The 27,180-nt window shown below is 34.8% G+C and overlaps 1 protein-coding gene across 2 annotated transcripts in view; it reads right to left on the bottom strand.

The window, feature by feature from the left end:
- Positions 1–2,699: 2,699 nt before the first annotated feature.
- The window catches only part of NUP37 (nucleoporin 37), a 41,608-nt gene continuing 17,127 nt past the window's right edge, over positions 2,700–27,180 (bottom strand). For both annotated transcript variants that reach the window (XM_055336469.1, XM_055336468.1), the window contains 5 exons: positions 12,671–12,761; positions 5,808–5,989; positions 5,278–5,328; positions 3,448–3,541; positions 2,700–2,963 (listed from right to left, as the gene is read on the bottom strand). In XM_055336469.1, the coding sequence (XP_055192444.1) occupies positions 2,850–2,963; positions 3,448–3,541; positions 5,278–5,328; positions 5,808–5,989; positions 12,671–12,761 (532 nt within the window). In that variant the 3' untranslated portion in view covers positions 2,700–2,849. The remainder of the gene's footprint in view (positions 2,964–3,447; positions 3,542–5,277; positions 5,329–5,807; positions 5,990–12,670; positions 12,762–27,180) is intronic.

Raw genomic sequence — 27,180 nt, 5'->3', positions numbered from 1 at the left:
TACGGGTTTCATATAAAGTTGGGTTGAGTTTAACTTTTAGAGCTACAGGAAAACATGGGGAATAATCTGGAGCAAATACTTGTTCTCTCCTCAGAAATCAGTCTTGGGCACAATACTGTCTCATATCTTCCCAATCAGCATTTCTGGGATAATGTCAGATTTTGGACAATTACAAAAAACCAGACACAAATGTGCAAACCAGATTTCAATTTCTTCTTCACTGACATGAGATTTAAAACAGCAACAGGAACATTTCTAGGTCAGTGTCAATATGTAGTCACAAATTACCAAAGAAACAAATTGGAGTGCATGGGTGTGTGATTTTGTGTTTTGGCATGGGAGAGACATTGAAATATTCATGGTGTACAAGCCAAATCATAAAAATAAAATAGGACTTATGATCCCATCATTTTGAAAGAGTGGGATTTAGTTCTGACATTTTGCAGATTTGTGATATCCCGACTTTTGCTTCAATAATCCTAAATAATATGAGTTTTACAACATAACTTTTTTCTTTCCACAATGTTTGTAAGTGAAGCAATCCTCAGGAAAACTTATTTTCAACAGAAGTCTTCTTAGATATACAGAAACATGGAAAAACTAAAAATGTGTATGGGATACATACACATACACATACACAAAATCAGAACTCATGTTATTTATCAAGAATTAGAAGTTATGCCCAATAAAAATTTTTCATTAAATACTGCCTCCTGTGTTAGTCTAATTTAAACATAGTTTACCAAGAACAAAGTTTTCTAAGGAAAAAGAATGCCATTACATCATTTAAAGTAACTGGACACGGTAAAATTTAACAAATGCTTATTCAGGATAACCTGAATACTGTTCTTCAAGCTAAGAGGTAAATATATCCCTCTCATTTCTTGAGACTTTAGTGTCACCAGTCATCATATTAATTTACAAATGAAACAACCATTTTCTCATTTTAAGGGTAACACTTCCCACCTCGTTAGCATAAATCCACAAATTTGGTCCTTATAGGACCCCTGTGGGCTATCTTTTCCCAGGACAGCTTCCCTTAAAACATAGTAGTCTTACTGGGTTACTTCTTCAGACAAATTATTTTTGGGTAAGCTTTCATTCCCATTTCTTAAACAACCAAAATACAAGGCCAACGTACCTTTTCAATCTCCATTATAATCACAACCCATTCAATTACTAAGTCAACTTTCCTGAGGTTAAAACAATTTTCAAATACACTGGCTCAATCTGTCATCTCAATATGTACCCCTTATTTTGGGGACACATCCTGAAATGACAAATTTTTACAAATTCTTTTGCCTATCCTAATGCTATTGAGGGTTCTCTGTTCCATCACAGAGACTGTTAAAAGGAAGTATATAAAAATTCCCTGCTCTTTGTCTTAAGTTCCAATCTGCTTATGATAGGGTAAACTATTCCTACTATTTGGTAATATTTTATTGTATCAAATAACTGACTTGGAAATTGTTATGCTATGCACTTTTCTCATCTGTACTTTAAGCAGTAACAGTTTATACCAAACATCTACATAATTACAAAATTTATTGCATTAAAATTATCTGCAACATTTGTCTCTTAAAGCTAATTTTCTTGATTCCATAAGATATGTATTATAAGACATCTTATGAATAATAAAACACTTGAGTAAAAAAAATTCATTGGCATTATTAATATAACACCTAAATTCCTCAAAAATAAGAACTGTACATCTCTGAAATAAATTAATAATACCTACAAATCCCTGAACCATGAGGTAGACCATCAGAGGTGTTTTTATTCATGTTAACTTAACCCTCACAATAACTCCACGAGACAGTGACTCCTAGTTCCATTTTACAAGAGGAAATGCAGCTGTAGAGGGTATTAACTCACACAGCCACAGAGTTTGTAGGAATCAATTTTTCTCTATACTTGACTGATAAACAGAACTATAATCTTATACTCTTCAGATTACAACATGATGTGTCACAGAAACATGATATGGCTGCCTTGCATAATGATAATTTCAAGGATTTTGAGACGGTGAAGAGTTCTACTGACACTACGTATCATCTCGAAATCATTTCGGTTTCTGGGGTAAAAATGGTGAAGATTCATAAAAGGCAGAGGCTGTCAAGATAGTAAATTATAATCCATTTTTCAAGGTAAGCTTTATTCTATACACCAGATAGAACTTCTAAGAATATTGAGATGTCTAGTCAAAAGATATCTGCATATAGTAAACAGGGTTGAGTAAATTGGTCACATTTTTAAAAAATGGAAATCATTCTTTATATTAAATTGAATAATAATCTTTTATAATTACTGAGGAAATTGTAAGAGCCTTACACATACAGACTGCTAACAAAAATGCATACACCCACACATATACATGGAACCATTTCCAGAGTAACACTGAAATGAAAGACCTTTACCTTTTCTAAATGTTTGTGTCTCTGAGAATTAGGAAAACAGTATACATTTCAAGTATAGAGGACAGGATATACTTTGGATAATCCTCTGAAAAATGACAAATACATATGCTTCCTTAGTCATCTCTTTTCCAGAGCTGCTGAGTCAATTATAGTCTTAAAAGATGATTTAAAAAAATGTACGCGTGTTATGTGTACATATGTTTATATGTGTGTGTATATATGTATATACATATATACACACACATGCACGCACAGAAACACATACAGAACAGAGAAGGAAAATGATTTTTCAAACCATTATTTTATTTAACAGAAGCAACAACTGGGGCATTTCTAGAGTGTACAGTATATTTGATATAAAAATAAGAAATTCTTCAAAATATGTATTAAAAATACAGAGTTTATGTATCTAAGGTACAGAGAAAATTTGTTCTACATTTCAGTTACCCAAAACAACAACTTGTGGTCTCCTCCAATTGCACACAGTGGGAGAGTTCTATGCCAGGAAAGACCAGATCCGACGGCTACAGAACCAATGAGGACAGGCTACAAAATACATGAAGAATTGAACTTAATAAATCACCAAAGTTGATAAGTAAAACTACCCTTCAAAAACAAGAAATGCATGGATAAATTGTTTTTGGTTAACATAGTGGAAATAGAATTAAAAATTTGCTTCCTCATAGGTGAAACACACACATTATTTGTTTGCAGCTGGCTAGAATGAAGGATACAAATAATCTATGAAAACTGTTGTAGCTTAGACTCAAACATTTTTGTAGCCTAAACCAAGCAAGCAAAATTATTATATTTCAATGAAAAAAGAAATAAAATGCTTCTTACATGAATAATGGCAACAAGTCTGTTACCACCAGCAATTTAAACATCAAAAAATGCTTTCTTTTTCCAATGTAAGCAGATAAGACATTCATAAATGTGTTTAGTTACACATTACAAATTTGGGGCTATGAGTAAAAAAGTAAAAAACACACATTTAAAAACACATGCCACAAAACAACTCCTAAATTACCTGAGGGTGTCCTAAATGATGAATTTGAAATTGGCTTGCAATTTTGCCAGGATAACCAGTGGTTGCAAACAAGTTCTCATTAATTGTGGACCACCTAAGGAAAGACAAAAATATGCATAGTATCTTAGAGATAACTACAAGCTTTTCTAAACAAGTTATTCCTTTTTGCACAAAACCGATAGTTTTATAAGTCTAAATTTGTTAATACAGCTTTACAATTGGACTGGAAATTTCAGGGAAGTTAGCTATAAATATTTTCTCATTCTGTGAATATTTATTAAACGCTTATTACCACGTGCCACTTTGTTAAGTTCCAAAGTTACACAAAGTTAGCAGTTCTTATAACCAAAGGGCTAGCAGTGTGGTAGGAGATATAAACAAGGCATCAGACAAATATAAAATATTTCACAGTGCAATACATTAAAAAAAATTTAACATTCTCATCGACATTCGTTATAAAATTAGTGATAAATTCATGCATTTAAACTCCTTGGGATGAATACAAACAACTAGAATATTTGGATATTTGAATATTTAAGTTTCAAAATTCCCAGACATTGAAACACAGTGAATTAATGAATCAAAAAGCATTAATATAGCTTCAGTGACATGCCTAGTACTGTAATAAGTGCAAAAGGGAAGATAATAAGAAAAAACAAAGGATTTTTTTGACTAAAAAAGAAAAAAAAACAAAAAAGAAGAAAAAGAGAAAAGGCTAAAGTCTAGTTAATATTTTTATATGGGCAGACATTAGTTGTTGTCCAATAGCCTTTCTGACATTTTCTCAAGCTAACTGAACCCCAACTACATTCTGACAGTGTGTTCAACCCCAAGGGATGACACGCAATGAGAACAATTCCTAATAAGAGAAGAGTGCTCCTTCCTCTCCTCGTACTTTGGACAAGCTTGTACAAGGCTATGATGCCTGGTACTCTGGTAGTCATCTCATGACAGTGAAGCAACAAGCCCGAAGCCAGGCCGTGGTGGATGGATGGAGAGGGAGGGGGCTGAACTCTTGGCAGTGATGACCTACTAAAGCCAATCCTCAAGACTGCCTCCTTCAGAAGCCTTTACATCTCTGTGATGTGCTCACATTTCTGAAATCAGAGTGCACCTTACAATCTATGGCATTCTTACATTTTCTTGAATATATTTTTTTATAAGGTATACAAAAAATGATGGTGTCCTCAAGTCCTATAATTTTATTGGAGTTGTAAGAAATGTACTACTGGTTTTAGTCTCCGTTAGTAGTTTTCATGTTATTTGAAGTTAAAAGCACCCTAATGACTACTTTATGCAATGGAATATTATGCAAAAATCAATGAGAAAGATTAAGATGTATATATTAAAGTAGAAAAAAAGTCACAGATACAAAATGTACTGTTTTCTCATTTAAAGCATAATAATGAAGTTTACATGATTTTAAGTGCATAAACACAGGCCCGTGCATAAACACGGGCCCACCTACACTTTACATCTTTATCAGAACAAACTATAAGGAAGTATATAACCCAAATTGTTGGAGTGGTATTAGTGGAATGGCCATGTGTTTTGTATTTTATAAAATTCTTCAAAGAAGGAAAAAAATTCTTCAAAGAAAATATTGGAAAACAAACCACTCCCTCACCCAGACCAAAAGACCAAAGCAAAGATGTAGTTAAGAAAGCAAAATAATCATCTATTAAAAAAAATCAGAAAAGGAACACAAAAACAAACACACCCCCAATACCTCAATGCAAAGGAGAAGATTGGGAAAGTATTTGAGATGGTGGCACAACATGTAACAAAATAAAAAAATCAAATATAACTCCAACAAACATGGTACATTACCTGAATAAACAGGCTTGATCCATGTGGACAGGTCTCTTATCTTGAGGATAACTAAAAGATAACATTTTTGTATTTTATGAATTTATGTGCTGGTCTCAAGTAGAGGAACTTAAATTAAGGTTTAAACGGTATTTTTTCTTTAAAGGACAATGCCCAATGTACTTAAACTGTGACAAAATTCCAAATAAGCATTGGATTAACACAAATGAAATATGGCAGAGACATAGATCTGATTTAGAACCGTGATAGAACACCATTGTTCAATAGTCAATGGTTTTCTTCTTCTTTTAACATAAACATTGCTCAAAGATTTCTTCCTTTGCATTGTTCTTCCTTGGTTACTCTCCATAAACCTGCAAAGCCTGGGCATATATCTCTGTTATGTAAGAACCAACAGCTCTGATCTTTCTGCAGGAGACTTGTTTCTGCTCTACAGTGAGGCTCAGGGAGACAAGAATGGCTCTGTGGACCATTTAGCAACAGCCACTGACTTTTTGTGTAAGCAACAGATAAATATACTAAGAAAGTACCTGGATCGAGTAATATCCCAAATTAACCAATCATTTCCTGCAACAGCTCCAACTTTGAAGGTATTTTTTAAACACCAGTGGGCTGACATTAATGGCATCTGTTCTGATTCAAGAGATAAAATAGCCTGTTGAGTCAAAAGATCATAAAACCGGATTGTTCCATTCTTCTCTGCAACCATCAGCTGTAAGACAGAAAAAAAAAAAAAAAAAAACTCAATTCACTAGCCAAATCTGAGGCAGAAATTCACAATTATATAGTAATATGCAAATATTTGCGTATATTACAAATGGGACATCAAATGTAAATGAAATAGGAGAGGCCTACATAAAAAAAATTTCTGTCAAATATTTAAAAACTTACAGAAAATTGGTGAAAGACTCAGGAAAATTTGGTACAATTTTAAATGATGATGTATGGTTACCAGGAAAAAAAATAAACCCAAAGAATTATTCTGGGAAAAGCTATAGCTTCAAGTTAAGTAGTCTAGAAAGGATAGAGGCTAAGTGTGTATTTCTCAACAGAGATATATTATGTTTACACATCCTTATGAGATGTGAATTTGTTCCCAGAATGGAAGGCAGCAGTGTGAGGAACATGGCTGCTTCCTCCACTTAAAAGCTAAGTGACTGGCCAAATTACAAATCTTTGATTGGCAGCTTTCTCCTTTCTAAAATGGGTATGTGAGGATAAGAATAGCTACAGCATTTTTGTGCTAATTAAATGAGCAATACATGGGAGCGCCTGGCTGGCTCAGTACATAGAGCATGTGACTCTTGATCTTGGGGTTGAGAGTTTGAGTTCCAGATGTTGGCTGTAGAGATCACTTAAAAAAAAAAATAAAAGTAATATATGTAAAGCACCCAGTACAATGCTTGACAAATGTTAGCCACTCACTCAGTAAATAGTAGTTACTCTTATTTCAGTTTCTCCTTTATTCTAAAATACTACTGATTTAAGATGTTGAACTTGCTTGCTTCCTTCCTTCCCCTCTCCCTCTCCTTCCCTCCCTTCGTATCTAAGAAATATTTTATCAATGCAAAAATGATTATAAGATAAATTTCAATCTTACAAAATATTAAGATGTTAAAAAATTTATTTCTCAGACTCAAAGAAGCAAGGCATTAGGATACTCACTTAAGGCAGTTAAGGTAAAGAGATCACTATGAATGGGTAAGTAAGTGTTGCCCAAATAAAATAACAAAATGCTATTCAAGTTTAATGGGTAAGTAAGTGTTGCCCAAATAAAATAACAAAATGCTTTGTTTTCTGTAAAGTTCTAACTTTACAGAATGGTCTTGTAATTCTGATTATATAAAGGTGAAAACATTCCTGAAGGTGTGAAGTACCAGTGGCAGCCTGGAAAGAATGAGACTGAATATCAATAATCATGGGTGCTACTAATCTGTTAAGTGACCCGGAGTTTGCTTTTTTCCTATCTGTGAAATGTTAGATAATTACATCAGACTCAAAATGTTTCCATCTGGCTATAAGTAATATTATATATCACAGTACTTTTCTAAACCCTTAAAAGTATTGTTACTACTTCTAATAAGATATCATGTCTGGCTCAGAACCACTGGCAATCATTCTATTATTCATCATCTAGGAGACCCTCACCAAGCATCTACCTCTACCTTCCCCCACTGTCTACACAGACTTGAGTCTTATTATTCAGGGTAGGTAGAGTCTATTAAGTTGCTGCAAACAAGGAATTAGTGAATATTGAACACTGATCCTAGAGGAAATAAAGGGTTGGGTTCTTGTGAGTCTCTGGGCATAGTATTTTTTTGTCAGCTGACTAATATATAATCTTGTCTTATGTATGTTTAAAAATACCATATTTCATATTTATCGATTAACAGAACTCACAGCTGGGGTGCCTGGGTGGTGCAGTCGATCAAGTGGCTGACCCTTGGTTTTGGCTCAGGTCTGATCTCAGATTCTTGAGATCAAGCCCCTCATTAGGCTCCACACTCAGCACAGACTCTGCTTGAGGTATTCTCTTCATCTTTCTCTGCCCTTCTCCTTCTCCTCACTACTCAAATAAAATAAATCTTAAAACAAAACAAAACAAAAAAAACCAACAAACTTCACAGCTATCAGCACTCTAGCTCAGGCTTGAAAAAGCTTATCTAACACAATGTATTTTCTCCATAAAGCACATCACAGCCTTCTGGCACTTGGGAATTCTAGACCGTATTTTAGCACTTATGCTTGGGGGGCCATTTTACACGGTGAAATCACCAACAAAAAGCACAAAAATGTAGTCCTAAATAGACCACAAATAGGACACTTTTTTTAGAGTATGAGGACTAAAACAAGAAGGTAAGAGCACTGGCCTCATTCAGCCTTAGCTGGAAATGTGCACATTGGCCAACTCAAATTTCTTGTTACTTTGAGCATGTCTGTGACTGTGAAATGCCATGAGTACTGATATTGGGGTTATAAATAAGTTCCAGTGAGTAGACAAACTTGCAGATATGGAATCTGTGAATAATGAAGATCAACTATATATATATATTATATATGTTTATGCAAATACAATGATAATTTCAACAGAAGTCAAAAGTAAGAGATGATCCTTGATATCAAGAAATTTCCCATTTCAGGGCACCTGGGTGGCTTAGTTGGTTAAGTATCTGCCTTTGGCTCAGGTCATGACCCCAGAGTCCTGGGATTGAGCCCCCACATGGGGCTCCTTGCTCAGTGGGGAGCCTGCTTCCCCCTCTGCTTGCTGTTCTGTCAAATAATAATAAAAAAGTTTTCCCATCTAGAGAAGAGAATTATGAAAAAAAAAAAAAAAAGGACCATAGACTATAAGTAGAATATTGGTAGTCTTTGCAATTACCGGATTCTTAATAGAAAAGAAAGAACTTAAAACTACTCTTATTAGGAAGGATGTTAAAATAATACTAATACTACTAACAATAACAACAGGTCAGTGACATATATGAGAAGATCAAATTCAACACTGAGCTTTTATATGCCCTGTCTTATTGAGCCTCCTAATCACTGTATGAAGAAATTATTATCATTAATCCCATTTTTCAGAGGAGGAGACTGAGGCAGAGCCTGCAACTGCATTCAGGTCCTGAACCAAGGTCTGACTACAGAGCACATGTATTTCTTATTGTAAGTTGGACTGTGAAGGTCGGTGAATGGTCTGGTGAGCTATATATAGCTGAGGGTGGGGAAGCAGTGGAAATGGGAAGAGACCAAGGGAGCCTTACCAGAATTTATTAAAATATTTGAGATTTCGAGCCTGACTCTAAAAATCTTAAGGATTTCAGGTATAAATTATGGATTGTGGACAGGCAAAGTTCATCTGGGCCAGGTCCTAAATTAGGAGAGGCAACCAAACAGGCGGTTTAGAAAAGACCTTGTTTGGGTGGGTCCTAGCTCTGCTGTATGATCTCAAGCAAATGACCTCACATCCTCATCAGTAAGAATGGAGCTAATAACAGTACCTATTTCATAGTGTGGTATGAGGATGGTATGATTTAATATATGTAAAGGACTCCGAACAGTCTTAGCACAGTACAGACACTCAAAAAACATTCACTATTATTATAGGTTGAAATCAGATTGAATACTCAGTTATTTATCCTTTTTTAAACTATGCTCAATTGTGATGATAGGTTATTTTTTAGGTTGAAAGCAGAGTAAAAAAGTTAAGTAAGTTTGGGAACTGCTGTAGCTAAGAAGTTTACAGAAGAATTTTTCCTTTAGGACTTTTCTCAGAACCATAAACAGAATACGCATTGAATTTTCAGAGGGGAAATATCTTTTATAGCACAGAACACTAGAACTTGAACTAGAGTGAGGTCAAATCTGTGACTGTGTGGCCTTGGGCTAATTACTTATTAGCCTTTTCATGCTTCAGTTTTATTTACCAAATGAATAGAAAAATGTTACCAACCTCAGTGTTTTGTGAAAATTACAAAAGAGAACACATGTAAAATACTCAGCACAGTTCCTGGCACTCAGAAAGCATTTAGCAAGTGTTGGTTGTTACACTTCATGTCATTTAGCAACAGTCTACTCTCTTAGAGTCAGAGATGAAGATGTCCTCAGTCCCAATTCTCTTGATTCCATGACATCCTAAACTTTTGGTTCTGTTACTACTACCTGGTAAAATCCTAGCTCCAATTGTGGTTAATTAGATTTAAGATATTAATTTCTTGAGATATTTTGATTTTTGTATCTTTTACTATTAAATGCTTGCACCTGCTTTCTGGTTTCCAGACTACATGCTCTTTTGTGTAGTTCACATCTCACATGATTTTCATAAAGAATTCTATGACACAGGTAATCATGGACCTACCTCTCTTCTCTGGCTGCCTCATTTCCATCCAGACTAAGCAAAACAGAACAAAAATTCTGGGCTTGATTGGATATATCAGACCAAAGAGAACCACTAGATCACTTTAGTAGTAGTAAGTGTCAATAATGCAAACAGCTAAAATCGATCTAGTGCTTATTATGTGACAGGTTCTCTTTTAAGGAATTTCTAAGAGTTCACTAATTTATGCTTCATGAGTTTCCATTTTACAAGAGGAAGAAGTAAAGGCAGTGACTGACAGCTTTTGTGACTTGCCTGAGATCACACAGCTAGTATGTGGTAGAACTGGGACTGGACTCCAGGCTTAATCACTTTTTTGTTGCTTTTCCATATTTTAGGTTTTTGAGTTTAGGGGTGACATGATGAAACTGGTATTTTAAGATTAGCTTAACTGAAGTGAGCAAGAAAGATCAAAGGGTGGAGAGCCAAAACTTTTGAAACAGCTAAGCCCTGGCGAGAGTTACTTGTGGGAACAGAAAGATGAAGGATGCACCTAATGACAGAGCAATGTATTCTACTAATGTGTTCCTAGGGAAGGAAAAATTAAAAACCTGGAAAAGGCTGCATATATGGAAGGAAGACATCAAAGGCGAGGTCAGGATTTTTTTTTTGAGTGTATGTGATCTACAGTAGGGACTTCCAAACATTCTGAAGGCATGGAAGCAATAAATGGAGGAGGTGGGGTTGGACGGAGTTTTAATGATATACAGAAGAAAAACAGAAATTAACTTAAAGCACATGGAGGAAAGGGGTCTGAATCACAAGCATTAAGATACAAGTTTTGGGATAGAAGTTGTAAAAAAAGTTCTCATTTGTCATCTAGGTCAAAAATTTTAAAAAGTATCCTACTTGGTGTGCTTGGGCAACTCAGTTGGGTTAGCATCCAACTCTTGATTTCGGCTCAGGTCATGATCTCATGATCTCAGGGTTAGTAGATTGAGCCCCATGTCAAGCTCTGTGCTGGATGTGGAGCCAGCTTAAGATTCTTTCCCTCTCTAACTGCCTTACCCCCTCGTGTACTCTCTCTAGAAAAAAAAAAAAGGTAGGCTACTGTATTCATACATGGTAATATTAATATTTAGGTAGACCCACTGCTATAGGGAAGAAATCTGGCAGGAAATAAAATATAGGGCCTGGTTTAAAAAATAATACTTATAGACAGAACAATCCCTATTTATGTAATATGAATAAATTGCAAAATTTTACTCATGCAAATATATAGGCTGTATATTAAACAAGCTTTCATGGCATCCCAAGGCTCAGAGAACATACTTATATAGTCTGGTATACAGTCTGGGACATCTCAGCTCAGGATTACCTCCTCAGTGAAGGCTAATGTGCAGATCTGATTAATGCTTTTTTATGTCATTGATCTATTCACTAAATCTTTTTATTCCAACACTTAAAATCTGTGTTGCTGTATTTACGTGTTTTTCTTCCTGATAAGCCATTCATTGTATAACTTAAGGGCAAGGGCTTTATTCATTCTTTTATCCCCTTTTACACATAGAATGCAGTATAGATGAGAACTACCCTTTCTAACAATTCACAAATACCTGGTGAAAGAAGAGTTGGCAGAGGAGAAAGAAAAAGGGAAGGTCCACCTATATGTGCTCAAGAGGACTAGAATAACGCAGCTTCAAAAAGCAAGTGAGCAAGGTTTCAAGACAGAAGTAACAGAAACGGTTTCCTTATCTGTTAAATGAGGATCGTCATAGTTGCTATCTCATAAGGTTGCCGTTAAAGATTAAGTGAGCTAACAAGAAATGCTGACAATGGGCCAAGTACATTTAGTACTATGTAAGGGTTTGCTATAATTAATCAAGCTCATCTTTTTGGGCAGTGTGAGGATGGAAGAGAGTCAATGGAGAAGCATGAAGACATTGGAGAGCTCTAAAAAAGATACTGAGGGAACTGGCATGAGATCTACACAGCTAAAGAAATAACTTTATCAAGATGGACTTAGTAACTTCTTAGATTCTAGGGAAAGACAAAACAGAGTGATGTCCAAGAGAAGATACTGGCCAACAAGAGAACTCTTTTGTTGAATGAATCCTGTCTTCTCAATGAAATAAGAAATTAAGTCAATTGATAATGTCATAGTATAGTTTTAGAATTTTAGAAAGCTGTACTCTGAATAGGAGCTGAATAGCACTGCAGCCAGCTCAAATTTGCCTTATGCCACTGATGCTTTCTTGTGAGTATAGATTTTAACTTTTTTTTTTGTTTTTAATGAATACTGCTACTAAATAGTCTGAGCATCTGTCTTTAGATTGCAATCTAACAAAGAGCAGGAAAAACGTACTCTGAAAAAATGTCATTTATGGATGATGGCAATAAAATAAAAAATTATAGAGCGTTTTTAAGTTACAGAATTCTGGACTAGTCCAAGTGCATTTATGGCAATTAGAGTTTCTGAGGTAGAAAAAGTAATTGATTTTTCTCCTCTATGTATGCATGTATTACACATGTATAGGTCTTTTCAGCTTGATAAAAGAAAGCTAAGTTATAAATAACAACCTTAAAAGTTTCCTCAGGATGCCAGCACACACTCATTCCAGGGGAATGAAGAACAAAATGAGCTGTCTGCATTCCTTCCAAGTTCCAAATCCTAATTAAAAAAAAAAATAGGCATACAATGTTAAATATATTTGCTATATCACTACTAAAAAAAGGAAACTTCCATGAATTTATTCAAAGCTATTAACTAGAGAGTATAAGGCAGACATTTATACCTAAAGTATATGTTAAAAAACACTTATAATTTTAGAAAATGTGAAAGTAGTATGAAGAATTTAACCTTTATCATAACCAATCATGGAAAAACAGTCACATACATTTCTGATCTAACACAGCAACACTGTAACACAGTAGCCAAATTAAATTATTCATATGTGCTTTTATTTTGTGGGCAGAATCTTCCAGTTTCCAGTTCACCAAACAGGCTACATTCCTACTCCAGTTGTCATTTCAGTAACAAGTAATTTCTGCCAGGGGTGCTTTTTTACACACGCGCGTGCACATGCACACACACACCCTTCTAATATTCCCATTTTTCAAAATACCATACAAAGAAGCTAGTTTGGGGTGATGTGATGTGAATTTGGGACGATAATTTCTGTACTTATCTATTTCTTCTGCTTTTGGTTTTTCATGCCAGAGGCTACTTCCTATCTTACACCCTTTCTGATCCCGCTCACTCCCCCAATTCTCCTTATCGAAGGTGGCCTTGATTGAAAGCTAACAGATTAAAGGTTGGCTGAAGGAACAGATACTCAGTTCCTCCTCTCTTCCTCTCCTCAGTACTTGGCGAATCCATAGTAACAAGGACCAAGTGGCTCACTGATGTGGCTTTCCTAACCTCATGGTGGAGGTCAAAACTTAGCCTGGGTGACTCAGGGGTTTAGCGCCGCCTTCGGCCCAGGGTGTGATTCTGGAGGCCCGGGATGGAGTCCCACGTCTGGCTCCCTGCATGGAGCCTGCTTCTCCCTCTGCCTGTCTCTGCCTCTCTCTCTCCTTTTGTCTCTCATGAATAAATAAATAAAATTAAAAAAAACACACAAAATTTAGAGATCTCAGTAATGGCACTCTGCTGGGAGAAGTGCGACTCCCTCACCAAGCCTGCGAGCTGCCCCACTCATCCTTCCTGCTCACCACTGTTACCCCTCACCGGCCCAGAGTGTGGCAGAGCCACATGGCAGGAAGCAGGAGGCAGGAGGCAGAAGTGTGAACGGTTGGCAAAGTATTCACACCACTCCGGTCTTTAAGAATTTTTTATTTATTTTTTTGTGTATTTTTTATTGGAGTTCGATTTGCCAACATATAGTATAACACCTGCAGTGCTCATCCCGTCAAGTGCCCCCCGTCAGTGGCCGTCACCCAGTCACCCTGTCCCACCGCCCACCTCTCCTTCCTCTACCCCTTATTCGTTTTCCAGAGTTAGGAGTCTCTCATGTTCTGTCACCTTCTCTGATATTTCCCACTCATTTTTAAGAACTAAGACAGCCCATTAGAATGGAGGTGGGCAGGGGAATGTGGTAACTGGGTTATGGGCAGAGGGGGGCACCTGACGGGATGAGCACTGGGTGTTATACTATGTGTTGGCAAATCGAACTCCAATAATAAAAATACATATTAAAAAAATAGAATGTCTTAGACCTTTTTTTTCCCCCTAGGGTTTATAGTTCATATCTCATTAGACACCATAAAATAATTTCAACAAACATTTAAAGTTTAGGGTAAGTTTTACTTCAAAAACAGTAGGCATATGGATTGGACAATACTGCTATTCTGTGCCAAACCACACAATTTCAAATATTTATTCTCCCTTGTAGAAATTATAGGGTCTCCAATTATGAAATGTTATAGTCATAAACTAATGTAAATGTTTTTCAAGATGATTACTTGATTAAATAATTTAGAAGTGCACTCTTTTCTCTTGCCAAATCAACACTTTTCATCTATATTTACTATATAAGAGAAACAATTACAATTTAATTGAAGAGGGGAATAACATTTACTAATGGTTTGTGCAATTGTTTCACCCCCCACAATGAATAAAATTATTAATTATGGCAACTGAATATTTCTTTCTTCTCTATTGCCTCTTGCATAATAAAGTGCTGGGCTAGCATATATTTTACCACTACTGAAATAGTAAGAATGTTTGGCAAACTCAGTTAAGTCTTATGAGAGAATCATTTGAAGGCTCCATTCTTTTGAACTTATTCTAATATGTATCTGATTTTTGTTTGCTATTTTATAAATTGAATACGTACCAGGATACTTTCATGATTTTTTCCTTTTAAATGAAGAAAACCAAAGAGGTAGAAATTATGAATAAAGATATTCAACAAAAACAGGTCAATTAATGAAATGTATTTTAATATGGTCCAAGGAACCAAATTTTAGTCTAATTTTTGAACAGTATTTTATCCTGACAGTAGAACGCTTAAAAACACCCAAAAACAAACTGACTTAAAAATGAGGAGGGTGATCCAGATTACTTTACCATACTAGGATACAGTGATTTATGGTTTATATTTACATGTTCATTAAGTAATTCTCAGTAGTTGCATAATCCAAGTACTAAGTATGCAAAATACAACAAATTGGGCTGAAATGAGTTATCAAAACTACATAGGATACAGATGGTACACTTTAAGTTGTTAAATCTTATTTCCCTTTTTGATAGATTCTGTAATTAAGCTCTTCTCCAATCCCTTTGTAGAGCTCAACTCATTTTTCTGTCCTTACATCATGGCTCATCTAGTTAATATTAGTTCCATCAGATAAAAATCACATTCTTTTATTTTTTGGATACAGTTTTTGCAGTTCGCTATACATAATAAAAAAACACAAATCTTAAGCATACCGCTCGGAAAGAACAGAACCCAAATTAAGAAACAGTATTTCCAGAACTCTGAAAGTTATCTCCTGCTTCCTTCTAGTCACCCTTCCTTGCTCTCTCACAAAAAAGCACCTACTATCCTGACTTCTAACAGTACCATGTACTTTAGCTTGGTTTGAACAGCATAAAAATGGAATCATAGAGTATGTATTTCCTTGGTCTGGCCTCTTTCACATATCATTAGATTTTGTGAGATTCATGAACATCGCTGCATGTTGTACATCGTTCACTCACACTGCTGTAGGTAGTACTCCAGTGAGTACACTGTGATGCATTTACCTATTGTACTGTTGACACTTAGGCTGTTTCCAGTTTTGGTCATTGTTAATAATGCGGCTATAAATTCTCTTGTATGTTTTTTAGTAAATACAGATACTCACACACCACTCCTCCACCCCACCCCCGAGTATATACCTGGGCATGGAATTGATGGATTATAGTTTACAAATAGTTTTCCAGACTGGTTGCACCTTTTCTTTTTTCCTCTCATATTTCTTTTAATTATCAATGGAAAAAATCTATACTTTGACAAATTTCCAACAAAAACAATCTTAAAACCATCATCTGTCTGACAGGCAAAATGTACAACTTTTCAGTTGGTCTTATTTGTAAGGCAGATTTTTGAAATCATCCCCCTTTTCTTATATTATTATTTTCACATAAGTATATATGGATTAACTTGCATCAATTTTAAAATATGGTGAATACAATGTATAGTCAAAGCTTTTAACTGACCTCCTTTGACAGACTCTTCCTTTTTCCCTATGTAGGATTGACAGGAACAAGAAAGCTGTTTTCTAGTAGGCCCACAACATGCAGTTTTTGTAGACTTAGAGGGAATATGAGTTTTTTGCTTATGAAGCCACCGTAAATGGTGGAAACCCATGGTTATTTATTAGTGTAATGACACAACTAATATAATACTATATGTAAGCTGACAGAATATCAATGTGAAAGAGCTGTTTCAATGAAACTAAGTTGGTGGAAACTAACTAAAGATAAATTTCTAACTTAAAAAAATACTCTTAAATTAGGAAGGTGTGTCAGTAACAAAATATTAAGCAATCAAAGTAAAAAATCTAGATATATCTAAATTAAGAATTAAGCAAATGTTTTCACTGTAGACACTGTTTTATGGGTGTGGTTCATGCAAAAAAAGATCCAGTGCTAATCAACAGACTCATAAATTACAGAAAAATAAAGGTCTTGGCCTAAAATTAAAAAATTGGCAATTAGCAAATTGGTAAATTTTCATAGATATGCTATATATTAAAAGAAGGTAGGTAGACAATTTCTTAAAATGATTTCCTAAGCTTACTCACACTTTTTAAGACTAGTTTAATTATCTAATTAAATTTCAATTCCAATGTAGTTAATATACAGTGTTATATTAGTTTCAGGTGTACAATATAGTAATTCAATAGTTCCAATATATTATTCAGTGCTCATCAAGATAAGTGTACTCTTGAATCCCTTTCACCTATTTCATCTATTCCCCCCACCCTCCCCTCTGGTAACCATCAGTTTGTTCTCTATAGTTAAGAAAGTCTGTTTCTTGGTTTATCTCTCATCCCTCCCCCTTTGTTTCTTAAATTCCATATATGAGTGAAATCATATGGTATTCATCTTTCTCTGACTTATTTCACTTGGCATTGTATTCTTTAGCTCCAAATATGGTGTGTATACACACACACACACACACACACACACACTCCACATCTTCTTTATCCAATTATCTATTGATGGACACTTGGCCTGCTTCCATAGTTTGGCTATCATAAATAATGCTTAATAAACATAGGGGTGCACATATCTTTTCAAATTAGTGTTTTTGTATTCTTTGGGTAAATACCCATTAGTATGATTCCATTATTGTAGGGTAGTTCTCTTTCTAATTTTTTGAGGAACCTCCATACTGTCTTCCACAGTGGCTGCACCAGTTTGAATTCCTACCCATAGTGCAAGGGGGTTCTGTTTCCCTCACATCCTTGCCAACACTTGTTGTTTCTTGAGGTTTTGATTTTAGCCATTCTTATAGGTGTGAGGTGCTATCTCATTGTGGTTTTGATTTGCAATTCCTTGATGAGTGTTGCTAACCATCTTTTTATGTGGCTATTGGCCACATGTATGTCTTCTTTGGAGAAATGTCTCTTCATTTTTTAATTGGATTATTTGTTTTTTTGGTGTTGAGTTGCATAAGTGCTTTATATATTTTGGTTACTAACTCTTCATCAGATATGTCATTTGCAAATATCTTCTCCCATTCAGTAGGTTGTCTTTTAGTTTACTAACTTTTTGATTATTTAACGAACTACAGGTTTAGACCATGTGAGATAAGAGAGTTTCTGTTGTAATAGGAAAAAAATTAATAAATTTGAAAATTCGTATTACTTTTTCCAAACTTACTGCTAATAAATTTGTTTATAATGAATAAAATTACTTAAAGTTAATTATAACCACAGAAGCATACCTTTCAGGGACATGGAACATCACAAAAAAAGAAAAGCTGTTAGAGTTCATAGCCTTCTTAATATGCATAATCAAACACATGGAAAGATAATAGACTATAAAGTATAAAAATATAATAGTATCAAGTTAAACTACCTTGACCAAAACTCAGGAGCTATATGAAATGCATTGTTTACCTATTTAAATGTTTGCAAGGGAAATTTCAAAGAAAAGCTTTTAAGGTAAAATTAATTTACTGACATATTAAGAAGTCATTACAGATTAAATCAAAGGACACTGGAGTACAGATAGCATCCCTCTTCAAGTAAAGGAAAATAAATGACAGTTTTGACCTAATTTGACTATCAAAAACCCCCTCCAACCCTGCCAACCCTGTGGTCCTTTCTAAGTTGAACTCTTAGATTTCAGCTGTAAAATGTACTGATGGAGAACTGTCCAGATCTATGATTATGAATTACACTTTACTTTTGGTAGTTTATTATTAAAATTATTGCCTCATTTCAGGCTGAGCATTTTTCAGTAGAATATTAAGTATCCCTACCATATGGTATTTAAATGTCATTGTCCCATTTAATTAATAAAAAGGTCCCGTAAGTTGAATGTTGGTGTATCGGAGATATCCTAGATATTCTCAAGGGTCTTTTAAATTGTCAATAGAGGGAGATGTTCCCTCCTAGAATATGAAAGGAAACTTCCTGGGTAATACTATGTTCTTTATTTGCTCTCCATTTTTGGCATCTCATTCTCTGTTAAGGAGTTCACTGTAGAAGGAAATTTCTGCTACTAAATATTTCTGACAACACAGACAAAAGAAGGAATGGATGACTTAAATGACACATCTGTAATTCATTTGACCCTCTCTAATCAGTAAAGCAAAAAATAACCATAATCTTTCTTTTTTTTTTTTTAAGATTTTATTTATTCATGAGAGACACAGAAAGAGAGAGAGAGATGCAGAGACACAGGCAGACACAATCACTAAGTTACTCATCACAGCATGGATAATTTAGAAAAAGGAAAAACAGTATATTTCCTTAGTAAGAGAACATAGAAATAGGAAGAAGTGAAACAAATTACAAAGTAATTTAGTGCTAAAATGTCTGGTTTTAGGTGCAAAATCTAGGGATTAGATGGGCAAATCTTGATAGTGGGAATGGTAAATTAGTGTGGTGACAGTAGGGGCAACAAAAATGGCATGGTAGTATAAAATAAGAATTTTGTATAGGGTATATACTTTTAGTATGTGTCAGTATTTCAAATATATTGAGGACTAAGATTAGACTAGTTTTGCTTTTTATTTTAAATGCTAGATACTACTAAGTAGTATTAATGTACCAGTAAATATTAATGATAAAAGAAACAGACTACCAGAAATTTTATTCACTTGAGTGTAAGAAAAATTATAAAAATGAAAATGGTAATTGCATTTGCTTATTATTTGATCCTTCAATAAAAAAGATAATGAGTCAAAATAGAGTCAATAATCAAAGGCTGTGTGTATTTTGAAGGAGAGACAAAGGTGGCCTGTTTCAAACACAATACTAATAAACCAAGTAGTATACATAAAATAATCTACTATTGTAAATCTTCACAAAGCCTTGGAAGAGTTAAAAAATCTTATAAGCTCACATGTTATTGCTTCATTTTGTTTTCTTGAAATTATAAACAAATTCGGCAGAAACTACAAGCTTATCATCACATAGGTGAGAAACCAGCTGGGCTGCCCCAGGGGAAAATTAACATCTTAATTTATGTAGAGAGATAGATTTTTGAAGGATAGGAATGAGAGAAATTTTGTCACATTTAAAAATAAACCTTAAAATTAAACTCTCAACCGCAAAGAAATACCATATGGTAGTTTTCAAACAGATCATATATAATGATTTCATCTTCAAGGAATTCAGAGTAAAAGGACTTTTCCTTTAACATAAACACCAGTAATACTATCCAGGAAATATTAGAATTTCATTATTTCCAAGAAAAATTTTGATATATGTTACAACCTAAAATTTGACTATTATGTTGTAAATGAGGAAAAGTAGTCCACATTAGTGACATAAATGGGCTTTCAAAATAAACCTGAAAAACATTTATGGATCTGATTCTCATTTATACAATTCACTTACTGCAACCACACGAGGGCCACATAAAACAAGCTTAAATTACTGCAGTCACTGATATGGTAATACACCTTATGAAATAGTGGTTTTGTATTTCATCTACAAGGCACATGAGAGAGAACAAAGAATTGAATATTAGAGAGGGGTATGACCAGTACACAATCATATAAAAGTTTAGTAAAGTCTTGCATCACTTTATAACTTTTACTCAGTTATAACCTTGCATTAACATACTATTTTACTGCATCGAATTAAAAAAGGTCTGCAAATATGATCAACAGATTTTAGTATATCTTTTGGATAGTTCTTATAACGACACAGAATCCTTACGTTCTATTCATTGGAGGAAAACTATTACCAAACCCAACACAAACTTTATTTATCCCATTTTTTTTTAAATTTTTATTTATTTATGATAGTCACACAGATAGAGAGAGAAGCAGAGACACAGGCAGAGGGAGAAGCAGGCTCCATGCACCGGGAGCCCGACGTGGGATTCGATCCTGGGACTCCAGGATCACGCCCTGGGCCAAAGGCAGGCGCCAAACCGCTGCGCCACCCAGGGATCCCTATTTATCCCATTCTTAAAGCTCTTGTTATAACTGTGCAATAATTATCTTCATTCAAAATGTTACAAAAAATTACATGGACTTTTAGAAGCAGAGAACTTTATTTCTGCAATTATTTAACCATATATTAATAATAAATAATATAAATTCTGCTGATTTCACTTTGTACCTGGAATTATTTGGCACAGTTTACTTGCTCCTGATTAAGGGATTAACCTTTCCAAGGAATGCTTTACTGAAGGCTCCTTGTCCCCTTCTTTCTGTTTTCCTGTGAGGACTATTTTTAACTAGATCACATATTTTAAAATCCCAGTTGGAGCAGGGGTGGGGTAGGAACACTCCATCTTACCTATGGATTTTGAAGACTCTCAAATGTACATAACAATGGTAATATGGAAAGAACTTGACTAGCCTGAGGTACATGGAAGACATTTGATAAACATTCTTTTTCTTCTTGTACAATGTTTCAAAAAACAATACAACTGGCTTAGTGAACATCTTAGGTAATTTAGTATTCCCCTATCCAATGGTATGGTTCTATTCCTAAAAAAAAAAAAAAAAAAAAAAAGCAATCTTATTTTTTATATGCTACCCCTCTCCCATTCTTTTTAAAAATGATAACAGCTAGAACATGACAGCTACTAATATCCCATGTTTTATAGACGAGATGAATAGCACATTACGTTTCTATTATTTTAGTCTTAAACAAGAATTCTTAGTTTCTATTTTTTTTTTTTAATTCTTAGTTTCTAGAAGCCAATTTTTCTTCACCATAAATTTTATCTAATATTTAAAAAGACTATTGGGGAGGTGGAGGAGGAAAGGGATTTACTTCTGACATCCTTTGTAGTAACAGTGAGTACTGGGTCTTCTATTTCTTTTGTATCCCCCAAAGTACTAAATGTTGGCTATACTAAATGCGTTTAATAAATAATTGTTGATCTGACTTGTTCTTACAGAACGGTACTGTTTTTAATATACAAGAACATCTGTTATTTGGCACTGACTTGGGAATAAGATGTTCTGTATTAGTGAGTTTTTAAAATAATAAACTTAACCCATTAAATACTTAAACACCATTTTCACCTTCTTTTGGAGGTGTAGGATAATTAATCTTTCTAAACGAATATGCACTTATTTACTTCTCAAATATTATAATTTTAACCTCCTTTTGATAATGCTGGATCATAACAATGGACACCGGTCCTGACAATTCCCTGTGCATATGTATACACATGCATACATGCACATATGTGTATATACATATACATGTATATTTAATTATATGTGTATGTTTATGCACATGTATTTGAATATGGTGGAGATGATGAGGAACCATAAAGGAAATGGTATCAAACATGAGGGCGAATGGTTAATGCCATAATTTACCTGAGAATTTCTCTTAAACACAAAACACATCTGTCAGATGTTTTGGTGATGGCAAGATGCTGTGGTACGGATTGGTATTCATTACTTCCCCCACTCACTCATTGAGTACCTGCCACAAGGGCACCCTTGTAAAAGCTGTGATGACTCCAAGGTAGTAAAGCAGGGCTGACCCTGAAAAATACCTTATTAGTGCAAAGGCCAGAGCAGTCTCCTCTAGAGTAATTTTCCTTACCCCTACATAGGTCTGTTTCTCTTTACTCTTTTCCTCACCTATGAACTGGGCTAATAAAATATAAAGAGGGAACATGACATCATCATTTCAAGTACGGTATAGAATGTTTTAGCAAAGGCATCTTTCAAAAATTATTAATTCCTCATAAGTAGAAGGTAACACTTCTGTAGACATGACTCTACCATTCTATCAATTTTATTAAGCCCTACATAATGCTTGATTTTGATCAGAACACACAGGTAATCTGAATATCTGCTTTTTCAATAATATAAAAAGACTAAAACTTAAGGAGTGTTAAAGTAGAAGCAGCATAATGCAGTAAAGCTAGATGGCCTAGGATTCTCCTCTATAAAAAGGAATAAGAAGAAAACCTACCACATAAGGATCAAGGATTAAATGAATGGATTCATTAAATGAGAATGAAATTTACAAAATACCTCTAGAGGTGGGGGTATTTCAAGGTAGAATATACACTTTTTGCAATTTTTGTTAGCATTCCATCCCATGGCATAACAGTGAAGTACTGATATTATCCACATAAAAACTGATTTGCAAGAATATTATCTTTCCTTAGTTTTTCAACTTGACATCCTATAATTTGTCTTGTGTTATTTCTACTTTGAAAACATTATTTTCCTCTTTCACTTTCTATTACTTCTGATTTTGAGTTTTATTCTAATAACCATAGCTCTACTCAGGGATATGACGGTGCAGAACTCCAGATGGCACTATTTTACATTGTACTTTATGCAAAACATATCCTTCGAACTGTGCATTGGCATCCTTGCCTCTGCCTTACATTTTCCTGTCATCTTATTTTTCTGATATTCCAATTTATTCATTGTAAACATGGACAAAGACTACCTCATTGTCTTCTTATGTAGTCCTGAGTAATACATACTACACTGTTAGTCTGTAACAATTTTCTTTTTATAGAATCCTATAATACTATTAAGATACTAAAATTATTTTTTATGATTATGTATTTTGAGGTTCTAGCAGGGGAGCGCAGCTACTCATATACCCTTGACCGAAGAACGGTCCTCCTCTATCGGGGATGGTCGTCCTCTACGACCCCGCGCAGCTTCGGGAGGGACGCACATGGAACGGTGAGGGAGGAAGGGGACACCCGCCTAGCCAGCCAGATCAGCCAAATCAACCCTGGCAATCAATGGGGTGACAGATGTCGCAGCCAGATCACCCTCACATCCTGATTATATATTTTGATAGCTTATATTTCTCTGAGTTTCATTTAAGACTGTATAGCTGGCATTTTAAAATATTTTTTATTTTTTAAAAAAGATTTTATTTATTCATAAGAGACAGAGGTAGGGAGAGAGAGAGAGAGAGAGGCAGAGACAGTCAGAGGGAAAAGCAGGCTCCATGCCTGGAGCCCGATGCGGGACTCAATCCCGGGTCTCCAGGATCACGACCTGGGCCGAAGGCAGGCGCTAAACTGTGGAGTCACCCAGGGATCCCCAAAATATTTTAAAAGGGGGATACTGGGGCTGATAAAGAACTGCTAATTTAAATGAGAACTCAATTTTCTTATAAACTTGCATAGATCACAGAATACTAAAACTAGATGGAAGCTTAGATAAAATTTAAGCTACCCTCTTCTATAATAACATTTCCGACTATGAGTAGCACGTTGGTTCACAATTGAATTAATGAAGTTAGATTACAGAATATAGAGAGGACAGATCTAAAAATATTTTCAGATATGAATACCATCTTCTCAGGGTAAACATGAAAATTGTTACTCGGGCAGGTGAATGAGTTAAGAGTGCAGGTACTGGGGCCAGACTGCCTGATATCCCTGTTCCTCTACTTAACAGTTATGTCCCTTTCCACAATTACTTAGCCTCTCTATATCTTAGTATCCCCATCGTGTAAAGTGAGTATAAAATAGTACTTATCTCAGAATTGTTGTAAAAATTAATTAAATTTACCTAGGTAAAGTACTTAAGAGTGGTGGTTAACATACAGTAAAGCACTCAATAAAATATTTACTAACATTTTTGCTTATTAATACTGCAATTAATTTACACAAAATAAAATACCTTTGTCAGTCTTGGAGAAGCCTGAATGGTTTTGAAATGATTAGTCACAAGTATAAAAGTAAGTCTGTTTCTCCCTCCCCTTCCTCTCCTCTTTCCCTTACTGTCCCAACGCTCCAAAGAAAGAAAGAAAAAAAATAGGTCAGTGATGACTGAGTCTAGCACAGTGCCTGGTGCATAGTAGATGTCTGATATTTGCTAACTGAATGAACTAGTCTATGAGTCTATAGATTAGTTTATTCTCAATACATTTATTCTATATAACTAGAGATAAATAAATGATAACTTCTTAAACCATATACTGACATACTAGTTTAGTATAAGTAAGAACTATGTTCATTCTGTCTGATTCAGAATTTGGCAATTTCAATACAATAGATAAACCTTATGAACTTGTTCAGGGGATAGACTGTTTTGAAATGATGTTCCTATGGCCATAAATCTAGCTAATTATAATTCTGTGTCTCTCTTGGAAATGACAAAGTCAAACACTAGAAACCATGCATAGGTCAAAATATTTATTTTAAAAATTATTTTAAGTTGGCACTGAGTCAGAGAGAAATATTTTTTCTGCCCTTTATAGTATAAAATGTTAAGAATTCATATTGTAGTCCCGCTCCTGTTATATGGTCTTTTTGGTCATGGATGTAATGTGATATTCCTTTGTATTGACTATAGTATTTTACATAACATATCTTAGTATTTAAAATATTTATTGACTTAGTCACTTACTTTATTTTATGCACCATTTTAAAGTGCATGATTCACGGCCACTTAGTACATTTATATTGTTGTGGAACCATCACAACTCTCTAGTCCCAGAACATTTTGATTATCTCAAAAGGGAACACTATTCCTACTGAGCAGTCACTTCTATTTCCTCCCTCTCCCACTGTTCCTGGCAATCACTTATCTGCTTTCTGTTTCTATACATTTGCTTATTCTGGAGATTTTATATAAATGGAATCTGAGAATATTTTATGTCTACCTTCTTTCACTAAGCATAATGTTTTTGAGTTTTAACCATGTTGTAGCATGTATCCGTACTTCATTCCTTTTTTAGAGCTGAATTGTCTCTCAACATATGGATGTGCCACTTTTTGTTTATCTAGCCATTTGTTTATTTCCACCTTTTGGCTATTGTGAAGGGTATTGCTAGAAATATTCCTTTGTTAAATTTTTGTTTGAATACCTGTTTCAATTCTTTTGGATGTATACCTAGGAGTAGAATTGCTGGGTCACATGTTTAGCTATTTGAGAAAACCGCCACAATGTTTCCACAATATCTGCACCATTTTACATTCCCATCAGCAGAGTTTGAGAGTTCCAATTTCTTCACTTTTCCCAACACTTGTTACTTTCTGTTTTTGTTTTTAATGTATCCTTGTGAGTGTGAAGCAATATTTCATTGTGCTTTTGATTTGCATTTCCCTAATGACATTTGGCATCTTTTCATGTGCTTGTGGTTATATCTTTTTTTTTTTTTAAAAAGATTTTATTTATTTATCCATGAGACACACAGAGAGAGAGGCAGAGACATAGGCAGAGGGAGAAGCAGGCTCCCTGCAGGGAGCTCGATGTGGGACTCGATCCCAGGGCCCTGGGATCACAACCTGAGCCAAAGGCAGACGCTCAACCACTGAGCCACCCAGGCATCTCTATTTCACATTTCTTTTGAGAATTCAAGTGTATTGAAGTCCTTTGTCCATTTTTTAAAATTGGGTTGTCTTTATTTTATTGAAGTATAACTAGTATATAGTATTATAATAATTTTAGGTGTACAGTATGATGACCCAACAGTTCTATCTGGGTTGTCTTTTGTCTTTTTAATGTTGAATTTTAAGAGTTCTTCATGTATTTTGCATACCAGACCTTTATCAGTTATGATTTGCAAATATCTTCTTCCATTCTGTGAGTTGTCTTTTTACTCTTTGACAGTATCCTCTGATGTCCAAAGTTTTAAATTTTGATTAAGTCCAATTTATATTTATTTTGTTGTTGTTTGGTGTCATATTTAAGAACCCACTGCCAGATCCAAAGTCACATATATCTGCCCCTATGTTATCCACTAAGAGTTTTCCAGTTTTACACAGATATTGTTGAGGATTTTTTTTTTTAAGATTTTATTTATTTATTCATGAGAGACACAGAGAGAGGCAGAGACATAGAGGGAGAAGCAGGCTCCCTGCAGGGAGCCCAATGTGGGACTCAATCCCAGGACCCTGGGATCATGACCTGAGCCAAAGGCAGACGCTCAACCACTGAGCCACCCAGGCGTCCCACTGTTGATGATTTTTGCATCAATATTTGTAAGGGATATTAGTTTACAGTTCTCTCGTGATGCCTTTGGTATCAAGATAATGCTGGCATCATAAAATGACTTAGAGAATGTTCCTTCCTCTTCAATTCTCTAGAAGTATTTGAGAGATTGGTGTTGATTCTTCTTTAAATGTTTGGTAGAATTCACAAGTGAAGCATCTTGTCCTAGGCTTGCTTTTTTGGGAAGTTTTTGATTACTGATTCAATCTCCTTATTTTCTATAGGTCTATTCAGATATTCTCTTTTTCTTGAGTTTTGGGAATTTTGTGTTTCTGGGACTTTACCATTTCATCTAGGTAAATTTGTTGGTTTGTAACTGTTCATAATACTCTCTTAAAAATCTTTTTTATTTCTGTAAGGTCAGTAGTAATATCCCACTTTTTCTGATTTTACTAATTGGAATCGTCTGTCTTGCTGAAGGTTTGCAAATTTTGTTTTATCTTCTCCAAGAACCAACTTTTG

This window comes from Nyctereutes procyonoides, unplaced genomic scaffold (assembly GCF_905146905.1).
Source record: "Nyctereutes procyonoides isolate TBG_1078 unplaced genomic scaffold, NYPRO_anot_genome, whole genome shotgun sequence".
Classification (NCBI taxonomy): Eukaryota; Metazoa; Chordata; class Mammalia; order Carnivora; family Canidae; genus Nyctereutes; species Nyctereutes procyonoides.
Note: the sequence above shows the minus strand (reverse complement) of the source record. Positions and strands in the feature narration are given on the sequence as shown.